The sequence below is a fragment of the Microcaecilia unicolor genome, chromosome 11 (assembly GCF_901765095.1).
Source record: "Microcaecilia unicolor chromosome 11, aMicUni1.1, whole genome shotgun sequence".
Lineage (NCBI taxonomy): Eukaryota > Metazoa > Chordata > Amphibia > Gymnophiona > Siphonopidae > Microcaecilia > Microcaecilia unicolor.
The window spans coordinates 11390973-11412315 of record NC_044041.1 but is presented as its reverse complement, the minus strand read 5'-3'; the positions used below and the strand labels follow the sequence as shown (position 1 = coordinate 11412315).

At 42.4% G+C, this 21343-nt stretch overlaps 1 protein-coding gene across 4 annotated transcripts in view; it reads left to right on the top strand.

Annotated features, from left to right (window-relative positions):
- Positions 1–21343, top strand: part of TPCN1 (two pore segment channel 1) — a 127021-nt gene that overhangs the window by 29014 nt on the left and 76664 nt on the right. For 2 of the 4 annotated variants that reach the window (XM_030218685.1, XM_030218682.1), the window contains exons 2-6: positions 8649–8764; positions 13872–14048; positions 16114–16227; positions 18377–18507; positions 19767–19855. In XM_030218685.1, the coding sequence (XP_030074545.1) occupies positions 8649–8764; positions 13872–14048; positions 16114–16227; positions 18377–18507; positions 19767–19855 (627 nt within the window). Of the gene's footprint in view, positions 1–1170; positions 1297–1580; positions 1654–8648; positions 8765–13871; positions 14049–16113; positions 16228–18376; positions 18508–19766; positions 19856–21343 lie in introns of those variants that run through there. The other 2 variants (XM_030218683.1, XM_030218684.1) reach the window with 2 other exon arrangements.

The following is a 21343-nucleotide window of genomic DNA, read 5'->3' as shown; positions in this document are numbered from 1 at the left end:
GAATGCGTATGGCCATGTTCTGAACTGATTGTAACTTTTTGAGGGCAAAAGATGGAAGGCCAGCATAAACAACATTACAATAATCACGGTTTGAAATGATCATGTTGTCTGTGTGTTCCATTATTTTATTTTTTACAATAGTTTCCACTATTTTGCCAAGCACTGAAATCAGGCTTACTGGGCTGTAATTTAACGGATCACTCATGGAACCCTTTTTAAAAATCGGTGTTACATCAGCCACCCTCCAATCTTCAGGTACTTCAGACGATTTTAGCGACAGGTTACGGATCACTAACAGCACTACTACTACTTAACATTTCTAGAACGCTACTAGGGTTACGCAGCGCTGTACAGATCAACAAAGAAGGACGGTCCCTGCTCAGAGGAGCTTACAATCTAAAGGACGAAATGTCAAGTTGATGCAGTCTAGATTTCTTGAGTAGAGGTGTGGTGGTTAGGTGCCGAAGGTGACATTGAAGAGGTGGGCTTTGAGCAACGATTTGAAGATGGGCAGGGAGGGGGCCTGGCATATGGGCTCAGGGAGTTTGTTCCATGCATGGGGTGAGGTGAGGCAGAAAGGGCGGAGCCTGGAGTTGGCGGTGGTGGAGAAGGGTACTGAAAGGAGGGATTTGTCTTGAGAGCGGAGGTTACGGGTAGGAATGTAAGGGGAGATGAGGGTAGAGAGGTAAGGAGAGGCTGTGGATCGAGTGCATTTGTAGGTTAGTAGGAGAAGCTTGAACTGTATGCTGTGCCTTTCATTAGTTTACTGCATCGGGAGTACACTTTTAGTGCATGTTTTTACAATGCTAAGTGCTGAAGCTTGGCATATTGCTCCAACGCAGCGCTTACTTCATCAAGGCCAGAGTATGCTGACTTTGACTTTCAGCAAGTGATGCTTGGGAAAGCAGTTTGATTTACAAATTAAAGATTTCATCGTACTTGTGCACTTTTACTATCATTTCAGTTGTCTGATGGAGATGAGTTAAGAAATCTTGCTGTGTTTGTCTGCCTTCAGAATCCAGGCAGCAGAATGTACTCCTGTTCATACACTTGTAGATGGTTATATCAGGAGGGGAAATGTTTTACCAGTTGAGTGAGCAGCTGTGCCTGCACTTTGTACTGTGATCATTTTCTTCCCCTCGGTTTCTTTACTGGTTTTGCTATTTTGCATTCGTCTCTTTTTCAAGCTGTGGTGTGATATGGACATCACCAATCGCAGTCCAAATTGTGTATATAATTTTTTACGTGTGTGTTTTGGGGGATTTATAAGTTCTGGAGCATCCAGAATTCCTCAAGGTAATTAAAGATTTGCAAGTGGTTTTGTTTTCGGTTTTTGCTGCTGCTTGGAACACTTTTTATATATGCTCCAAGATGTCTTCCACACAAAAGGTTTTAGATGCAGTGAATAGAAAGGAAGATCTTGTTAAATTTTTTGGCAAGAAATTTGATTTTCAGCTGTGCCTTTTTTTTTTTTTTTTCCCCCTACAAGTGAGAAAGGGAGGGGAAGATACTAGGAGAGGAAAACTTCAGCAGAGCTGCTCCCGGCCAAGGAGAAGAGGACATTGCAAGTGGCAGAACCTCCGAATGGCTTTGGTTCTGTACAGTTTCATCCAGGGCCCGTTGAGACATCCTCTTGTCTAACTGACATGGACGGTATGAGATGGTTTAACAGCAGAGATTCAAGGGGCTGCTGTTCTAGAGCTCATGTTTATGGCTGAATCAGCAAGGGAAATCGATTTGCCTGACTCGCTGGCTGTTTCCTCTCCAAGTGTTTTATAATGGTAGTGGTACCGCAGGGATTCTGGGCTGGCGTCTGGGCCCCTGGAATAGCAAATTGATAGTCATCTGACACAGGCAGTGATGTATGATGGGAGGATAGGATGGAAGCCAAGTCTCTCTTGATTGTGTTGGCTTAATAGTTCATGTGGCAGGTTGAGATCATTATAGGCAAAGTTTTGCTGTTGAGCTTGTGTGTAAGTGACAGGACTGCTAGCAAAAGGGCTGCTTTCTCTACTTTCCTTCCTAGACAGATCTACTTGCATCCAGATTGTTTTTAGCCATCTGATACTTTCCTGTTGTGGGTGTTTAACAGTGTTAAATAGAAAAAGGGAACTGGTGAGGCACGAGGATGAAGAAACAGCGGGTCGTTGTGCACATCTAACAGCACTTTAGAAGTGCTTTCTATTAAGGATAATTTGTTAGGCATCTTAATTCCTCTTTTATTGACTTTTGTTTGAAGGTTTCTTTTATCAGCCTGTAATATTGCAAAAAAAAAAAAAAACGTTCTATGCATCAGTCTCCTTTGCTGCTTTTATGTGCATTATTGGGGTGTCGGTACAGGGATCTGATAAGTACTGATAAATGTGTACTAAGAAATTATGTAATATAATTTTTATTGGTTTCATATACTTACAGAGATATCAACACTGCTTAGTATAATATAGCCAATAATTACAAAGTAAACAAGAAAAAAAAGAAAAAGAATATTTCTTCAAATAACTATACATCACTTGGCTTCTTTAGACCTCTACATTAAGAAAGGGGGGGTAGGAATCTGCAAAGTTAACACCACTTTACATACATGATTAAGCAATATATATGGTTCCGTATATCCCATTACAAACTTTATCTCTGCAGTTCTCTACCATCTAGGAAGGTCTGGAGTTGATCAGGTGTATAATATATGTATTTTGCCTGATTCAATCTAATAACACATTTGCAGGGATATGCCAGGAGGAAAGAGCCCCCTAATTCCAGAACTTTAGACCTCATAGAAAGAAAATTTTTTCGCTTTTCCTGAGTGAGTTTAGTCACATCAGGGTAAAGCCAAATTTTCTGACCAGCAAATACCCTATTTGTTGACTTAAAATAAAGACGCATTATTGCATTTAAGTCCTGTTGAAAAACAAACAAAACTAACAATGTCCCTCTTTCAGGTGCTTCTTCGATAGTCTGTTCCAAAATGGCCGTGACATTTTGCAAGTCTGTTAAGTTCTCTGTATCTACTTTTTTCATTGTTGTTGGTATATAATAAATCTTGTTCAGCGGGGGAAACACTTCTTGAGGAAATTTCAAATTTTCTTTCAAATATCTATTAAACATATCATTTGGTGATACAGCTAGCAACCTTGGAAAATTCAATACACGGAGATTCAATCTCCTGTTATAATTCTCCATTTGTTCTAATTTTCTTCTTAAATCTATTGTATCCTTTATCACAGCCACTTTAAATTCGTCATTTTGTTTAGTCTCTCTTTGTAAAGTTTCAATTTTTAGGGAAAAATCTTGCTTCACCAATTCAAGGGAGTTCCTTACCTCTTGAACATTTAAACTCAAAAGTTTTACCTCTTCAGATGATTGTTTCAGGGTCTTTTCTATTTCTAGCAACTTCATCCAGATCCTTTCCAAGCTCACCTCCGTCTCTCCTGCTGCCCCAGTTGTCTTTTGAGAATCGGGCTTCCCTCTGGGCTCCTCGGTTTCACCCCTTCCGGGTTCCAAGTGAAACCCCGCTCGACTCATCACAGTAGCAGGGCAAGGAGGCGTCGCAGAGCATGGCGGGGAGAGAGATAATTCAGCTTCCAGCGGGGAAGCCGCTCCACCGGCTCGACCCGCTAAGGACTCCGCACCACTTCTCTGGGATAGCGCGGGGAAGAAGCGCTCGAGACCCACTCCTACCGGGGTGGACGTCGCTGGAGGTAAGGGATCCCTCCGGATCGCCCCTTTCCGTTTCGTATGTGGCATTTAAGAAATAAAACATTGAAAACCAGCTGAAATCGGTAGTTGAAGGCAGGAGCTCGCTTCAAACATTCCCGCTACGGTGCCATCTTGACACGCCCCCCATTCTGTGCTCTGTACTAAGAAATGAATTAGAAGACATATTTAACCCCCTTTTCCCCATTAGTTGCTCGTCTCCCTAGTCTGATCCCAACATACATTTAAGTCCGCTTTTTTTGTAAGAGATACCTATATCAGAAATAGTATTTACTAGTGGCGTTCGAAAGAGTCGAAACAATCCTTGGTGAACCTTATAAATGTAATAGGGCAAATTGTCAACTGAAGTGTGTCAAATCACCTGGACTCTGTTACACTCCCTAGAGTACTGAATTCAAAAACAACATGAGTTTAGCTAAGGTAAATCTGCCTCCCAATATCCTTCATTTTTTGGAAGGTGTGTGAATACACCTGTGGATACTACTACTTACTACTACTTATTTCTATAGCGCTACTAGATGTACGCGGCGTTGTACACTTGAACATGAAAAGACAAGTCCCTGCTCGATAGAGCTTACAATCTAATTAGGACAGACAATCAGGACATATAAGGGAATTACTAAGGTGGGAATGATAAAACATGAATAGGGTTTAGGAATTAAAAGCATAAAGGTAAAGGATCAAGGTAAGCCAGTTGATACAGATTTCTTCACTCAACTCTGGAATTTGTTGCCAGAGAATGTGGTAAAAGCAGTTAGCAGGGTTTAAAAAAGGTTTGGATAATTTCCTGAAAGAAAAGTCCATAAGCCATTATTAAGATGGACTTGGGGAAAATCCACTGCTTATTTCTAGGTTACACAACAATAGTGGGACAAAACTTGTATGTGGCAATATATATCTTATAGGCTGTAGAGGTTATCTCATAGCATTTTTAGCGACTGTGTATATCAGCGTATCATATGCCTCACACGTCTGCAATTGTAATCATAGACTACCTCCAGCCAGCCAGTAGTTTCGTGTTATATTTAGACTTTTAATTGAAACGTACTGCTGTCTCAAAAACTTAACATTATTGCACACATAAAGAGCAAATAATGCACCAATTCGACTTAACTTAAGGGCTCCAGACTTTATGTGTTGTCTTCGGTAGTGAAAGTTCAACAGTTTGAATCCCAAATTTGTGGAGCCCTTATAGGCAACTCCGTTGTTACCTATAAGGGCTCCACAAATTTGGGATTCAAACTGTTGAACTTTCACTACCGAAGACAACACATAAAGTCTGGAGCCCTTAAGTTAAGTCGAATTGGTGCATTATTTGCTCTTTATGTGTGCAATAATGTTAAGTTTTTGAGACAGCAGTACGTTTCAATTAAAAGTCTAAATATAACACGAAACTACTGGCTGGCTGGAGGTAGTCTATGATTACAATTGCAGACGTGTGAGGCATATGATACGCTGATATACACAGTCGCTAAAAATGCTATGAGATAACCTCTACAGCCTATAAGATATATATTGCCACATACAAGTTTTGTCCCACTATTGTTGTGTATTCATACAGAGCCCCCTTGGGAACAAAACATAGCCATTGATTTTGTATTTGTATATATTTCTAGGTTAAGCAGCATAAAATGTATTGTACTGTTTTGGTATCTTGCCAGGTACTTGTAACCTGGATTGGCCACTGTTGGAAACAGGACACTGGGCTTGATGGACCTTCCGTCTGTCCCAGTATGGCAACGCTTATGTTTTTATGGATTTTCAAAAAGCTTTTGACAGCAGTTAGGAGTTACATGTGCATCTGCTGTATGCCCTATTCTGCAACATGCACATACTCTCATAGCACGTAACTCAAAAGGGGATGTGGCCATGGGAGGGGCATAGGCAGGTCAGAGACATTGCCAGAAATTAGGGATGATGATATAGAATACTTGGATTTGTGCACCCAACTGTCACCAGTCATGAGCATTTATACCAGCTGAAGCGTAGGTGCTCATGGCCAAAGTTAGGTACGGGAAGCACGCTAAGCTACTGCAGACCACACTTTAGAGAATATTACCTTAGCACAGATTATTATAACGGTGCCTAACTTTGGCCACCATTTGCTGAATCTGGCCCTAAACTTGTAGAATACCGCATAGCGGCCAACCAGCACTTAGGAGGAAGAATGTTACATTCACACATCTAAGCGCTAGTATTCTAGAATCTTATTGTGCAAATGACACTTAGTCTGCTGAATATGTACAGAGAAGGAGAGGGAGGAGTCAAAGATGACCCCAAGTTTAGGAGCCGATCAGACAGGAAGGATGAGAGTGTTATCCACAGAAATAGAGAATGGGGGAAGAGGAGAGGTTGATTTAGGTGGAAAGATAAGAAGCTCAGTATTGGTCATGTTTAGTTTCAGATGGCGGTGAGACAGGCAGGCTGATACTTTGGCCTGGATTCCTGCTGAGATTTCTGGTGTGGAGAGGTAAATCTGGGAGTCATCAGCATCAAGATGATACTGAAAACCATGGGATGAGATCAGAGTACCAAACTGACAGTGGGATAGAAGTAGAGGAGGATCCACCAGAGTATACACTAAAAGTACGATAGGAAAGATAAGAAGAAAACCAGGAAAGAACAGAGCTCTGAAATCCAAGTGAGGACAGCATATCAAGGAGTAGGCTGTGATCAACAGTGTCAAAAGCAGCAGATCGAGAAGGATGAGGGTAGAATAGACGCCTTTGGATCTGGCCAGGAACAGGTCATTGGACACTTTAGCAAGTGCTGTTTCAGTGGAATGAAGGGGGCAAAAGCCAGATTGAAGTAGATCAAGAATAGCTTGAGAGGAAAGAAAGTCAAGGCAACGGCGGTAGACAGCAAGTTCAAGTATCTTGGATAGGAGAGGGAGTTGGGGCGATAGTTGGAAGGACAGGTAGCGAATTCTAGAGGTCAGCCAAGGCTGGGGTTTGGTACGCTTTACAGGATGGGGAATGGGAGGAGCAAGAATATCTAGAGCAGAGGAGAGAATAATATTATAGGAAGAGACAGCCTCATTGACAGACTTGGATAACATAGTGGTAGAGAAGAGATTTGAAACACTGGAGGACAGAGTAGAAGGGTGAATAGCCTGAAGATTTGTAAATGTATTAGTTAAGATTGGATGGGACTAGGGAAGAGGGTGTTTAAGTGTGAAAGTTATCAGATGATGGTCAGAGAGGGGAAGAGCTGAGGCACAGAAGCTGGAGAGTGAGCAGTTTGAGAAGATAAGATCAAGACAGTGGCCATTCTGGTGAGTGGGGGTAGTGGAGCACAGTTGAAGATTTAAAGAGGATGTTAAAGCGAGAAACTGAGAAGCGTAAGAGTCAGAGGGATCATTTAGTGTGAATTTTAAAATCCCCAAGAATGAGGGAAGGAGATGAAGGTTCAAGAAAGAAGGAAAGCCAGGCATCAAAGTCAGTGAGAAAGGAAGAAAGGGACTTATCAGGGGGTCGATAAATGACTGCTACTTGGATAGGCAGAGGAGCAAATAGACAGATGGAGTGGACTTCGAAGGAAGAAAAGCAGAGAGACTGAGGTGGAAGAAGAGGTTGAAATCTACAAGAGGGTAAAAGTAGTAGCCCGACACCACCTCCATGGCCAACTGGGCGAGGAGTATGGGAGAAAAAACGTTTAATAGCATAACTAGTAAAATAACCAAGAATAAACATAAATACAATAAATGAGGTAAACTTGAAAACAGTAAATTGAAACCTCATAATAGAACTACTGTGAAACAGTATCAAAAATATACACATTTAACAGCATTGGAATTCAAATACTGGATAATGTAATACAATGTTAGCATAATACTAATGATACTCCTAACAAACATGCATTAGAAATTCGACTAGCATAGATATGATGCTAAAGATTTTCTACAATACGGCTTACTATATAGTTGAGGGACCAAGAGCAGATATGTGATGGAAGAAGATGCGTGTTACAGAATCAGTTGGGATAATTTGATGGTTAGCTAAAATCAAGGCAAGTTCTTTGTATAGTTAAACAAGAGATGAGGAATTGATCTAAGTTACAGTATGTGTAGCAAACTACTGCAGGTGCAAAATGAGTGTATAGTCAGTCACCCTATGTATTAAAGGCTTGGGAGAAGAGCCAGGCTTTCATCTGCTTCCTGAAGTAGAGGTAATCTCGAGTTATAGGTAGCCCCTCTAGGAGTAAATTCCAGAGCGTGGGGGCTACTCCTGAGAAGTCTCGCTGGCAGGCATCACATCATACAATTTCTTTTGATGAGGGTACAGATAGTGATGATCCTTGAGAGGACCTTAGAGGTGTGTAAAGGGTTAACTTGTTCTTTAAGTACGCTGGCCCATTTTGTCTGAGGGCCTTGAAAATCAATCATAGAGTTTGAAATCCAGGCACTGACAATTTGGCTCCACCAAGATACTGCCTTTATCAGGCTGTCCCTCCGAAATCTAGAAATGGCTGAGAAGAGCCACTGTGAGACCCAAGGTCACTTTTAAAGCAGTGCTTCCCAAACTTTATACAGCACTGTATATGACCTACTCGCTAGATGCTAATGGTTCAGCATTTTGCCTGGCAGCAGTACCAGGACACAATTTGAAATTAGCATGCAGTACAGAGCCTTTCAGAGCACATCAGAGTTACCAAGTCAGGCAAAAGGCAAGTGCCGAATTTTTAGCATCTTGGATATACGTTAAATATACATATTCTTAATACAAGCAATATCAACAGTAAAATTGCTAATTTGAGCTTGTCAGTACAGTGAATTTGGTCTTCAATTCTGAAAGTTTTTACAGCTAGCACTGCTGTTAGGGAACATTTTTAAAATGTCTTCTTCATTTAGTGAGCACTAATGCTAAAATCTAGTTCCTCCTGGGGTTTATTGATATTTAATCCAACTTTCCTTTGTTTCTACCTCCTCTTTAACTAAGATGGTGAGAACTGTTATGGAGCCAGCGATGTGTCTTTGCAGAGCCCTACAGCAGGGGACTGCAGCCTGCAGCAGAGCTGGGATATAACCTATCAGGAGGCAGCAATCTATCTCCAGGTGAGTGTTTCATTTTTAAATAGCCTAAATATAGAATAGCATGGCTAAACAGCTGGAAGATATAGTTGGATGAGGATCGAATTTGGTGGATCTAGCTACTTTTCAGTCTGTAGTTGATAGGTTATTAAAGGTCTTCTATTTAATTATGTGGTTGGGTTTTCAAACATCTAGTGGCCTGGAGTGAGTGGATTTTTGTGCCTGGGGGGGGTGGAGACAGCTCTGGGGACCATGAGTTGGTACTGTCTTTGTTGCTTGTGAAGCCAGGAGGCAACAGGACTGAGAGGAGGAGAAAGGTCTGTAGGGGTGCACCTGGGTGGGGTGGGATGGGGGTAGGGGATGGTGAAACAAAAGAAGCACTGCACTAGGATCAAGCAGAATGTGCTTGCTAGGGAAGAAATGCACTCTTGTGCCCTTGCCAACCCTCCCATCTCATTGAGTTTAGGGGTCAGTAGTCTATGTTTAGGGTTATGCATTTGATATACCACCTTTCTGTTGTACAATTAAAGAGATTTGCATATTAAATACAGGTGCTTTCTCTGTCTCTAGTAGGCTCACAATCTGTTTTTTGTTATACCTGGTGCAGTGGATTGTTAAGGGGCCCTTTTACTAAAGGGTTGCCATGCGGCAACCCAGAACTACCACAGGCCCAATGCGAGTGCCAGCGGTAGTTCCACCCTCTGGGCGCGCCATTTCCAGGGCTAAAGAAAACTAGTACTGATTTTCTAGTGCAGGGGTTACCTGGTGGTAATCGGGCAGTGCTTGCATTCTGCCCGTTTACCGCCAGACTAATGCGGGAACCCTTACCGCTACCTCAGTGGGTGGCTGGTAAGTGATTCCCCTCCCCCCCCCCCCCCCCTGAAATGGTCATGCGGCAAGTGCAGACTTAACCACATGGCCATTTCTTTTATTGGCGTTTTCATCCACTGTGATAAAAGGGGCTCTGGTACACAGCAAAAATGGCCTCCGCTGCTAGGTCCCTAAGTGACTTGCCTAGGGTCACAAGTTCCCCACATTGTCAGCCAGCTACGCTAATCATTGGTGCATTCTTGTCCTTGACAAGCGAGTGAGATTAATTTTCAGATCCCTGAATCTACTGTATGTATGTATAAATAAAGTGCTATTGGTGAATGCGGTGCTGTATATTTCTACTCATTATAAAAACATCTTCAAATGAAGTAAAGCACAAGTATAGCATAAACAACAAAAAAAAATAAGTGCCAGAGGATTGGTGAACCCTATTGAGAACATAAACTCTGCACATTCAAGCAAGCAGTGTGAACTGATAGAGCTGTAAGGGTGCCTGCAGTGGGGATTTTATATCAGCAGCAAAGTTAATAAACAAAGCAGCATAATAGATTCTGTTGAACTGCTTTTCGATCTCCCAGAAAATGTGCTTTTTCACATACTGCCCTTTCACATAACGCCTATGAGCTATCTGTAGCACCCACCTGGGGTTAACCCTGTGGCCACCTGGATGGTCTTATCCAGCACTGCCCAGGCCTGCCTGCATCTGTGCACATGCACCTACACTGGCATACCCTCCACCTTACCTGCTGGGTCCTGCTTTCCTCTGGGCGAGTCTCCCACCCACATAAGTTATTCCCGGTGGCTTCTAAGGACACGGGGGCCATAATCCCAGGTGTCCCAGGGTTCCTAGAAAACACCCACAGACCGAGAATAGAAACCACCAGGATTCCTAGTCCAGGACAACAGAGCTAACAAACTATTAGGTTTATTATCATAAAAAAGGTAGAACAGTGAATGGTGAAAAGGTGTAAACCTCAAACTATAACAGGTAAAATAACAGGAATCAATATTAAAACTAACTAAACACTTTCTTACCACCTAAGTAAGTACTTAGGGAGTTCAGGAAAAATAACTGCTCATAGGATTTACCAAGGTCTTCACTCTCCACACTCCCACTCTTGATACTGGTGAATTCCAGCATATTCTGTCTAGATCTTGCACTTCAGGGCCAATCAGGGCCCAGAGTATTAACACTGAGAGTATTTGGCTAATGGCAGTGCAGGTTACTCTCTCCCAGGGTTTCCTCTTTCTCTCTCTCAGGGAAGGTAAGCTAAGAAGGGAAACACACTGAAAGAGAAAATGTCATAAAAATAGTAATACAACTCACAAGCATGAAAATCCCCTATTCCGCAACATGCCCATCACACTTCAGCTTCACCTACGCTCAGAGCGAGCTTGGACTAAATTTAGAGCAGCCCTTTTTACTGTCTGGTTGATTAGACATGTGGCTGGTATTTAGTTGATTCCTGAGAACATAGCATCAGATGTTCTATCTCTCCCCTGTCCCTACCTTCTCTTGTCCCTTGGTTTATTTTCCTGTTTATCTCCTATTCTTTTCTATTTATACATTGGTGTTTTTTTCTTTTCTTAAACCCAAGCTTTTATTTTTAACTTCTTTGACAATGAATCCTGAAAGGTGTAAGTGAAATTTAAAGATCTCTTGCTTCACTTTGCAAGGACCATGGCATGACCAAATCTATGTTCTGGAAATTTTCTATTTTGCAAACCCCAGTAGGTGTCTTTTATGGTTGTCTTGTTAGTTTACTCAATATACTGTTGTTCATACACAGAATAGCAGAACAGTTTATAAAAAATAATACACACCCACAAAACAGTATAAAATATAAAATGTAATAACATTAACTAGAATCGGACAACTGCTTGGATCAGTGGTGTTCACTTACAACTCGAGGGCCGCCAACAGATCAGGTTTTCAGAATTTCCTAATGAATATGATTGATTAAAGTTTTGTTGAGTCAATATATTGATAAAGTTTTGTTCATCTCCACTCTGGGACTCCTGTTTTTTTACCCACTGCCTTGTTATATTGTGAGTCAATATATTGATAAAGTTTTGTTCATCTCCACTCTGGGACTCCTGTTTTTTTACCCACTGCCTTGTTATATTGTGAGTCAATATATTGATAAAGTTTTGTTCATCTCCACTCTGGGACTCCTGGTTTTTTACCCACTGCCTTGTTGTATTGTGATTATCCGTGGGACTTCGTTGAGTTCTCCACGTTCATGGATTCTCTACTGATATGCATGAAGGATCTGCATGTCTCCCACTTTCATTTTGTGCACACTTTTCGTGCATCTTCATTAGGAGGTTCTGAAAGCCTAACTTGTTTATGGCCCATATTCACTCTCAGTTCCTACCTAGAGCTTAGACCTTGAGGAGGAAAGGGCAAAAACAAAGAATACACTAATAACCATCAAACATATAAACGGCGAGTGACCGTACTCACTCGCAAATGCGCAGTAGAGACTTCCCTGTCTGTCCCGCCCCCGCGTCAATACGTGATGGGGGGGGGCGGGACAGAGAGGGAAACTGCGCGAAGGGGAGGAACCGCCGAGGTCGCCACCGCTAACCCCCCCTCCCTCCCCCGGAGTCGCCACTGCCGCCACCCCTCCACCTGGCCGTCTCTTCGCTATTCAACTTACATCTCCGCAGCAGGCAGATCAGCTGAGCTGCCATTGGCCTTCCTTCCCTGCCTGTGTCCCGCCCTCGCTGACGTTACGTCACACGAGGGCGGGACACAGGCAGAGAAGGAAGGCCGACGGGAGCTCAGCTGATCTCTGCCTGCTGCGGAGATGTAAGTTGAATAGCGAAGAGACGGGCCGGGTGGAGGGGCGGCGGGGGCGGCGACCCACCAGCCCGTTTTATCGGGCTCAACGGCTAGTATGGCATAAAATAGCATAAGAATAACCGTACTGGGTCAGACCAAAGGTCCATCTAGCCCAGTAACCTGCTTCTAACAGTAACCAATTCAGGTCACAAGTACCTGACAGAATCCCAGGTAATAGCAAGATTCATGCTACTGATCCCAGGGACAAGCAGTGGCTTCCCCAGGAACTTGTCCAAACTTTTTTTTTTTTTAAACCCAGATACACTAACCACTGATACTACATCCTCTGGCATTGAGTTTCAGAGCTCAGCTATTGGTTAAAAAATTTCCTCCTTTTCATTTTAAAAGTATTTTCCATGTAAATGAATTGAATGTCCCCTAGTCTGTACTTTTTGAAAGAGTAAAAAATCGATTTATGTTTACCTGTTTTGCACTGCAATAAGACAATTAGTGCATATTATCTGGCACAGGGCTTATTTTCTTTCCTGTAAGCGCTGCTGCAGATAATATTCACTTTTTGCTAATAAAAGACCTCCTAAGATGGCAAACAAAGGGCAGGGTTGATGTAGAGTTACCATATTTGCAGAGGCAAAAAAAAGAGGACACAAAAAATAAAATATCCTCTCAGCCCTATCCCTGGCTGCATAGTCACCTTGATCCCCCAAGAAAGCCAGATTCTATAAACAGTGAAAATACTAGTACAAGTAACAGAAACTCATTTTCTTCTATAATCTAAATATATAATTAGAAATGATTTACATTTCAAAAAAAGCAAACATCCATGAGCAGCATGTCCCCCCCCTTCCTCTCAATCCCCTTCTATTTATGTGTTGTATTTCCCCCTTTTCCCTTCCCTTCCTCCCCTCCATGTACAGCATGTCCCCCTCTCCCCTCCCTTCCCATCCAGGAGAAGCTTGCCCCCTCCTCTCCTTCCCCTCCTGGGCCTATCTTACAGCTGTGGTGGATCTAGTGGCCTCTTCGGGGCAGGAAAGAACCCCACTTATTCCTGCCCGCTGCCACTGACTTCCCCAGTGCTACCACTTCTTGAAAATGGCTGCCGGGACTTCAAGCGATGGCCTTGCGAAACCTCCGCTTGAAGTCTCGGCAGCGAAGTGGTGGTGGCGGGGGTGTCCGCATCAGTGGGCAGGAAAGAGTGGAGTTTTCCTGCTCCGAAGAGGCTGCTAGACCACCAGGGTGTGCTACAGTAGGCTTGGAGGGGAGGGGGGTAGAGAAGGTAAGCTTGTCCGCCCACCAACCCGCCGGCCCAGAAACCCAGAGAAAGGGAATGGCTGGGGGAAAACATCCAGACTCCAGACAGTCCTCTGAAAGTTTAACATGTCTGGGGAAATACGGAAGTATGGTAATCCTAGGTTGATTGCCTTATGACAGCACTAATAAAAACTTGATGCATATTCTGTTTGAGGTTTATACCATATTATCTTTTTGTTACAGGAAGGAGAAAACAATGATAAGTTCTTCACTCACCCTAAGAATGCCAAAGCGCTGGCGGCCTACCTCTTTGTACATAATCATCTCTTTTACCTGATGGAATTGATGACAAGCCTTCTCCTCCTCCTCCTGTCACTGTGTGAAGCCCCTGCGGTGCCCACGCTCCATCTCGATATTTACGTACGTGCAGACCAGGAACAAGAAGTATTGTGGCTCTCTGCCAGCGTTTGCCATTTTTTCAATTCTTTTCCATATCAACGGATGAATGAAGCAAGGGCCTTTGGATTTTTAATAGGGAAAGATTTTGCTAAGCACAAAGGAATTTATAATCAGAGATTGTGGCAAAGACATCATCCCTTTTGATAGCTTTCATTACTTTGCTTTTATTAGTCTGTAAGAGAAAATCTGCCAAATTGACCAGTGACATGGAGAACACACAATTATTTGATTACATAAATCATTATACTGCCAGAAGTTGTGGGTTAGGATTAGGGATATTCTGGAGGCCTGACTTTGAAGTTAATATAGAGAGCAGTAAAATTTGACCACTCACCGTTCATCTGTCTGCAGAAAGAGTAAGTCTAACTTGAGATAATATAAGGTCCCGATGCCCCTCCCTACCAATCCCCAAATATTAAAAATAGATGTAGCACCAAGCTTTCCCCCCCCCCCCTTAATATCGTCTCCCACAGTTTTAAACCCTCTACAAAACCTAACAAGGGGGAAAAGTCTCTTGCCTCCTCATGCAAAGCTGAATAATAAGTATCTCTGAGTCTCTATATCAACACTTAGAATTTATTTATTCAATGCACTGGAACAGTGATTGGTCCCTTCACAGAGAGTAGTCATGAAAGGACCAGTCCCTGTTCAGTGTTTACTGGTATTGAGTCATTAGAAACATAACTTGTATGTCAAGCTCTGGCCGGCCAAATAGCTGGTGTAACTTTGAGAATCCTTGTATACTTAACGTGTGTTGGCTCACTGAAAATCCAAATCACATAAACAGGTCTTTATCTGATTAAATTTATAGCCATATAGAGCTGTACCGAATGGCATATTTTACTGTTTGGCTAAATACGCAGAATGAAATATATTTTTCAGCTGAAAACAAGTACCAAATATGAATAATTGGTATTGAGCTTTATCATAACAAATAATGAAAGAAACAATGTGAAATCGGAATTCAAAAGTGTTTATTTCAGTAGGCTTTAGCACAGTAGAGCCATGGATTTTTCGTATTTGAATTTAAATCGCTATTCAGCCAATTACAAATAATGTATTCGGGGCACTATTTGGGGCTGAATTGAATACGAATATTCAGCACAGCCTTACTAGATACTGATCTAGATCAGAACTGGGGATTCTGTGAAGACAGCATTCACAATCCCCAAGGAAGTCATGTACAGTGGGCAACACTTAGTGCTCAGCTTTGGGGTCCATGGTTGCAGGATTTGAAAAGGATCCCTGGCTAAGGATGTCATGCCTGGAAAATGAGTTGAGAGGGAATATAAGAGGGGGTAGGGGGAAGCTTGATAGTATTAAAAGACAATTCCTTAGGATTTTGCATTCCTTAGGTTTAGTTTTTCCCTGCTGTCCTCTTTTATAATCTTGTGGGCACTGTAATTGCTACTGTAGTAATTGGAGATGATTTCTAGTCTGGGGCTTCTCAACTCAGTCCTCAGGGCACACCCTGCCAGCCATATTGTAAGGATATTCACAGTGAATATGCATGAGAGAGAGAGTGCATGCACTGCCTCCTTGGTATGCAGATGTCTGGCATATTTATGTATTTATTTTAGATAATGTCCTCCAGATAATGTTTTCTGTTCTATTCACCCCTCCTTCCTTTGTTCCAGATTTGAGTATTTGATAAACTGCAAATGGCAGTTTTATCAAATACTAATAAAATGAAAATGAAACGAAGCATTGCCCTATTGTTCCATTCCTGCTTATAGCTCTGATTTACCATGAGAATGGCAGGTGTAAATCACTAGTATATATACAGTGTCAAGTATTAAGGAAGAGGTGAATGTTGCAACACCACATGTGGCAGAAAAGGGCCTTATACATTAGGTCAGAACCTGGGGATGTCTATTAATGACTCAACAGTGGGGAAAGTAAGGCCCTGATTTAAGAGGATGGAAATTTGGACTATAGAGGATGAAAAACTGATGACACAATCACATTAGCCTTTGAACCCTGGTGTAATTATGATGGCATCCGTGTCATGTCATCTGTTTTTCAGGTCCATGCAACTCTGGAGTTGTTTGCCTTGGTAGTAGTGGTCTTTGAGCTGGCTATGAAGATGAGATGGCTAGGCTGCCACACCTTTATCAGACACAAAAGGACCCTGGGGAAGGTATGCTATTTTGCTTCTGGTCCAGCTTGTTGTGTGCCCGCCAGTGTGGAATACTTGATTTTTCGTGCTGTATGCAATGTAGGGGCGGACTGGCCATTGAAACAGTAGGGCAGTGCCTGAGGGCCCACAGCAGTAGGGGACCCACTTTCCCCTAGCTTCTTTCTAATTTAATCACTTTTGATAGGTGGCTAGGGGCCCTTATTGCCCAAGTGCCCAAAACACTGTTGGTCCACCCTGGGCTTTAATATGTTTATTTCCTATTTATTTATGGTGGGGGGGGGGGGGGGCAATGGTAGATAGTAACATAGTAGATGACGGCAGAAAAAGACCTGCACGGTCCATCTAGTCTGCCCACGATAATAGATGGGTTTGAATTGATAAACTCACTAAAAAATAACCACATCTACAACAGTACTCTATCAGAAGGATTGCCCAAATAGTACAAAGTGGAGAAAAAAAGACCTCGGTAGACAAAAGCAGACACACCTATTCGTAAGGAAAGCCTTCAACATGTAGTGGTTCACAATAATCATCAGTCATAAAAAACCTCCACTGATATAAGGTGTAACAAAGAAAATGTTCCACGCAATGTGGAAACTCAAAAGAATTAAACCATTCTTCCCAAGGGAAGTGTTCCACAATCTGGTGCAGTCAACGGTGTTGAGCCACTTGGACGTTTGCAATTCCATCTATGCCGGTTCCAAAACTCAAATTATTAAGAAACTCCAAACAGCCCAAAACACTGCTGCCAGACTCATATTTGGAAATACGAAAGCGCCAAACCCTTAGAGAAATATTATACTGGCTCCCACTAAAAGATCGAATTACATTCAAAACCTGCACCCTGGTTCATAAAATTATTTATGGCGAGGATTTGTTTGTGATTATAATAAAGTTATTATTGGATGTTATTTTTTCCTTCTTCTCCTATTCCTGAAATGTTTTGTATATCTGTTTACTTCTAACTTATTTTTTTACTTTCTGTACCTTAAATGCAATAATATTCTGTATTTCTCTTCCGGAATTGGCCATTACGGCATAATGTAAGCCACATTGAGCCTGCAAATTGGTGGGAAAATGTGGGATACAAATGCAGTAAATAAAATAAAATCAAAACAGTCCTTTGTATAGCAAAAACACTTACTGATACAAAATAAGATTTGGAAATTATACAAAATTCTCAGTTGCCACATCCATGTTATCACACAGTACTTATCTTGGAATAACCCAAAAGTGTCACTTCAATCTTGGTGTAATCCAAAATTGCCACTTTAATCCCGACAGGGGGTTCCCTCTTTCGCCAATCCAAACTGCTTCGCGCCTTCTGTCTCGCTGCACCCTACGCCTGGAATAAACTTCCTGAGCCCCTACGTCTTGCCCCATCCTTGGCCACCTTTAAATCTAGACTGAAAGCCCACCTCTTTAACATTGCTTTTGACTTGTAACCACTCGCCTCCACCTACCCTCCTCTCTTCCTTCCCGTTCACATTAATTGATTTGATTTGCTTACTTTATTTATTTTTTGTCTATTAGATTGTAAGCTCTTTGAGCAGGGACTGTCTTTCTTCTATGTTTGTGCAGCGCTGCGTATGCCTTGTAGCGCTATAGAAATGCTAAATAGTAGTAGTAGGGAAAAAAATGTATTAAATCCAAGACAGTAGAAAAATGATTGCAACCTCCAAATGGCTTTCCAGTACTAGGCATTCTCAACATAGCCCCTGAAGCAGCTTGGATTGACAAAACAGGGAAACCCTGTCGGGATTTAAGTGGCAATTTTGGATTATTCCAAGATAAGTATTGTGCGATAACATGGATGTGGCAACTGAGAATTCTGTATAATTTCCAAATCTTATTTTGCATCAGTAAGTGTTTTTGCTATACAAAGGACTGTTTTGAGCCATATATCAGTGGAGTTTTTTTTGTGACTGACGATTATTGTGAGCCACTACATGTTGAAGGCTTTCCTTACGAATAGGTGTGTCTGCTTTTGTCTACTGAGGCCTTTTTTTTCTCCACTTTGTACTATTTGGGCAATCCTTCTGATAACAGTTGTAGAAGTGGTTATTTTTTTTAGTGAGGTTAGAATTCTACAGATTCCTTGTGTATTTGAGTTGATAAACCCCATTTGTTCTTTCTCTTCAATTGGCAGACCTTTGTCTTACTGGTGCAGTTCATAGAAGCCATAGTGGTACTAGTACGCCAGACCTCGCATGTCCGAGTGACACGGGCATTGCGGCCTATTTTTCTTGTGGACTGTCATTACAGCAGAGCTGTCAGAAGGTGAGGACTAGTTAATTGTTCTGTGAGGGAAGATTTGATCAGTGGTGTGCAGAAAGTGCTCAGGAAAAAGTGGCTGCACTGAGGGTTTCTATAGCACCAGCTCTCATGGATCTTGAGAATCTCTGGTGTGGTGCTTATACATGGGATTGGAAAAAAATGTATTATATGAATAGTAGTCTGAAACTAGTTACCAGGGAACAGTTACTTTCAGGTAGTTTGAGGATCTGGGTTCACTGTATGAAACTAGTTAGTGGAAGATTTAAAACACATTTAAGAAAGGGGGGGGGGTGTTTTCAGTAAATGCACAATAAAGCTGTGGATTTAGTTACCAGGGAATGTGGTTCAGGCTAGTGAGAGGGCCAAGGTTTGGATAACATGAGGAAGGAAGAACCTAGTGAAGCTTGAAGAATTGTCTAGAATTTGGCGGCTAAGAAATGCAGGGTCATGCATTTGGGCTGCAAAAAACCCGAGGGAATGGTACAGTTTAAGAGGTGAAGAACTACTTCTGTGCATGAAAGAGGGACTGGCTTTGGATGTGATCATATGCGATGATCTTAAGGTGGCCAAACAGGTAGAAAAGGCAACAGCGAAAGCTAGACGGATGCTTGGGTGCATAGGGAGAGGAATGGCCAATAGGAAAAAGGAGGTGGTGATGGCCCTGTATAAGTCTCTGGTGAGACTTCATTTAAAATATTGTGTACAATTTTGGAGAATACACCTTCAAAAAGATATAAACAGGATGGCGTCGGTCCAGAGGGCGGCTACTAAATGGTTAGTGTTTTTTGTCAAAATACGTATGAGGACAGACTTAAAAATCTCAATATATTTACTTTGGAAGAAAGGCAGGAGAGGAAAGATGTATGATAGATGGTTAAATACCTCTACTGTCCCTTCTCCCTTAGAGATCCTATGTACTTATCCCACGTTTTCTTGAATTCAGATACAGGTCCTTTTAACAGTTGGTTTAAACATGGCCTTAATGATTGGCAATCCAAAGCAGACATGGCCTGGATGTGCTGTAAGATAAGGGAGATGAGGGGTGGGGGTAATTTTAATTTATATATTCTCTGTACAAAATACAAAACATTGTCTTGATGTACTATTCTGTCTAGGCTTGTAAAGGGCAATATCCATCCTGACAGCTAATATTTTGATGTAATATGGCTCTGAAATACAGTGGCCCTGGGTGTTCTATTACCAAATCAACAGTTATCAAACCATGTCACTTGAAATAATGTTCTTTTGTCCTCCTTTCAAAGGAACCTGCGACAGATCTTCCAGTCTCTCCCACCTTTCATTGACATTCTTCTGCTGCTTCTCTTCTTCATGGTCATTTTTGCCATTTTAGGTAAGTAGTCTGAACAGAGGTGCTGCAGCAGTCTAGTAGTTTTAATAACTATACAAATATAGAAAATCAAACTTCTAAAGTATGTTGGGGAAGCCACTGGAGATGCAGAACTGATTCTCTGCCATAACGAAAGTACTGAATACTCAGGAGCAGCTTTTCCTGCACTGCCTCCTGAGTGTGCCTCAGTTCTGGGTGTTCAATTTTTTTTTTTATGTTTCAACTGTTTTATTGACATCACAAACTTTAATACAACTCGTTAGATGCAATATTACATATCATAAAACACCAACAGTATCTGAACATCAAAGCTCTGGAGCGATGCCAAACTTTTATTGATAGTCGCCTCCCTCCCCCATACTTCTATGCATTTACGGAGGCGTGTTGGTGGTTCACAAATCAGACGGATTCATGTGTCCAGTCTCTTGCCTCCACATGTCTGGAGTACCCCCCTTCTCCACATCGTCCATTCTTCAGCAAATTGAATGGTCCCTTAAACTTCAATTTTTTAAACCTTTCACTTTTTGGCTGTGGTCAATTAGTGTCGGTCATACCTTGCAAACATACCTACTTCTAGGCACAACAATTGTTTTATGGATTGAAGTCCTAATTTTGTTTGGAAGCTCTTTGATTCCTCCTTGGGGGGATACCCTTTTGCTCAGGTTTGTCAAGTAGAGAGCTGCACGGGAGCGAGGATAGCAGGATTCCCGCAGGGATCCCCTCCAGGTCTGTGGGGATCCCGCTGGGGTAGACTCAGGTCTGTGGGAATCCAACATGGATGAATCCAGGTCCTGCAGTATCTCCGCGGAAGTGCCTTCCCTCCCCGGAGCCGCAGGGTGCCCTCCCGGCACATACCTCAAGGGTACCCTGGTGGTCTAGTGGAATTTTCGGGGCAGGAAAGATCCCCTACTCTTTCCTGCCTGCTGCCACTGATCCTCTTGCTGTCTCTGGTTTTTTAAAATATCTGCCGAGATTTCCACCGGTGGTCCCACAAGAATCCACAAGACCACCAGGGTACCTTGAGGTATGTGCCAGGAGGGCACCCAGGCCCGGAGGGGAGGTGGATGGATGGATGGAGTCAGGATGATATGAAAAGTTAATAGAGTGGAGGAGTGGCCTAATGGTTAGCGCACCGGTCTTGAAATCCAGAGGTGGCCAGTTCAAATCCCACTGCTGCTCCTCGTGATCTTGGGCAAGTCACTTAACCCCCCTCCATTGCCTCAGGTACAAACTTAGATTGTGAGCCCTCTTGGGACAGAGAACTATCCAGTGTACCTGAATGTAACTCAGCTTGAGCTACTACTGAAAAAGGTGTGAGCAAAAATCCAAATAAAGTAAAATAATGCCAATTGGGTAGTCTCTGTTTCCCCTTCCTCACACAACCATCATCACCGTACACTCAAAGCAAAGCAAGCAAACCTATGAGCTGCTGCTTCCACGTTGTCATTCTTTAGTGTTGGTGGCATTTTTATTTAATCTCACTTATATTTT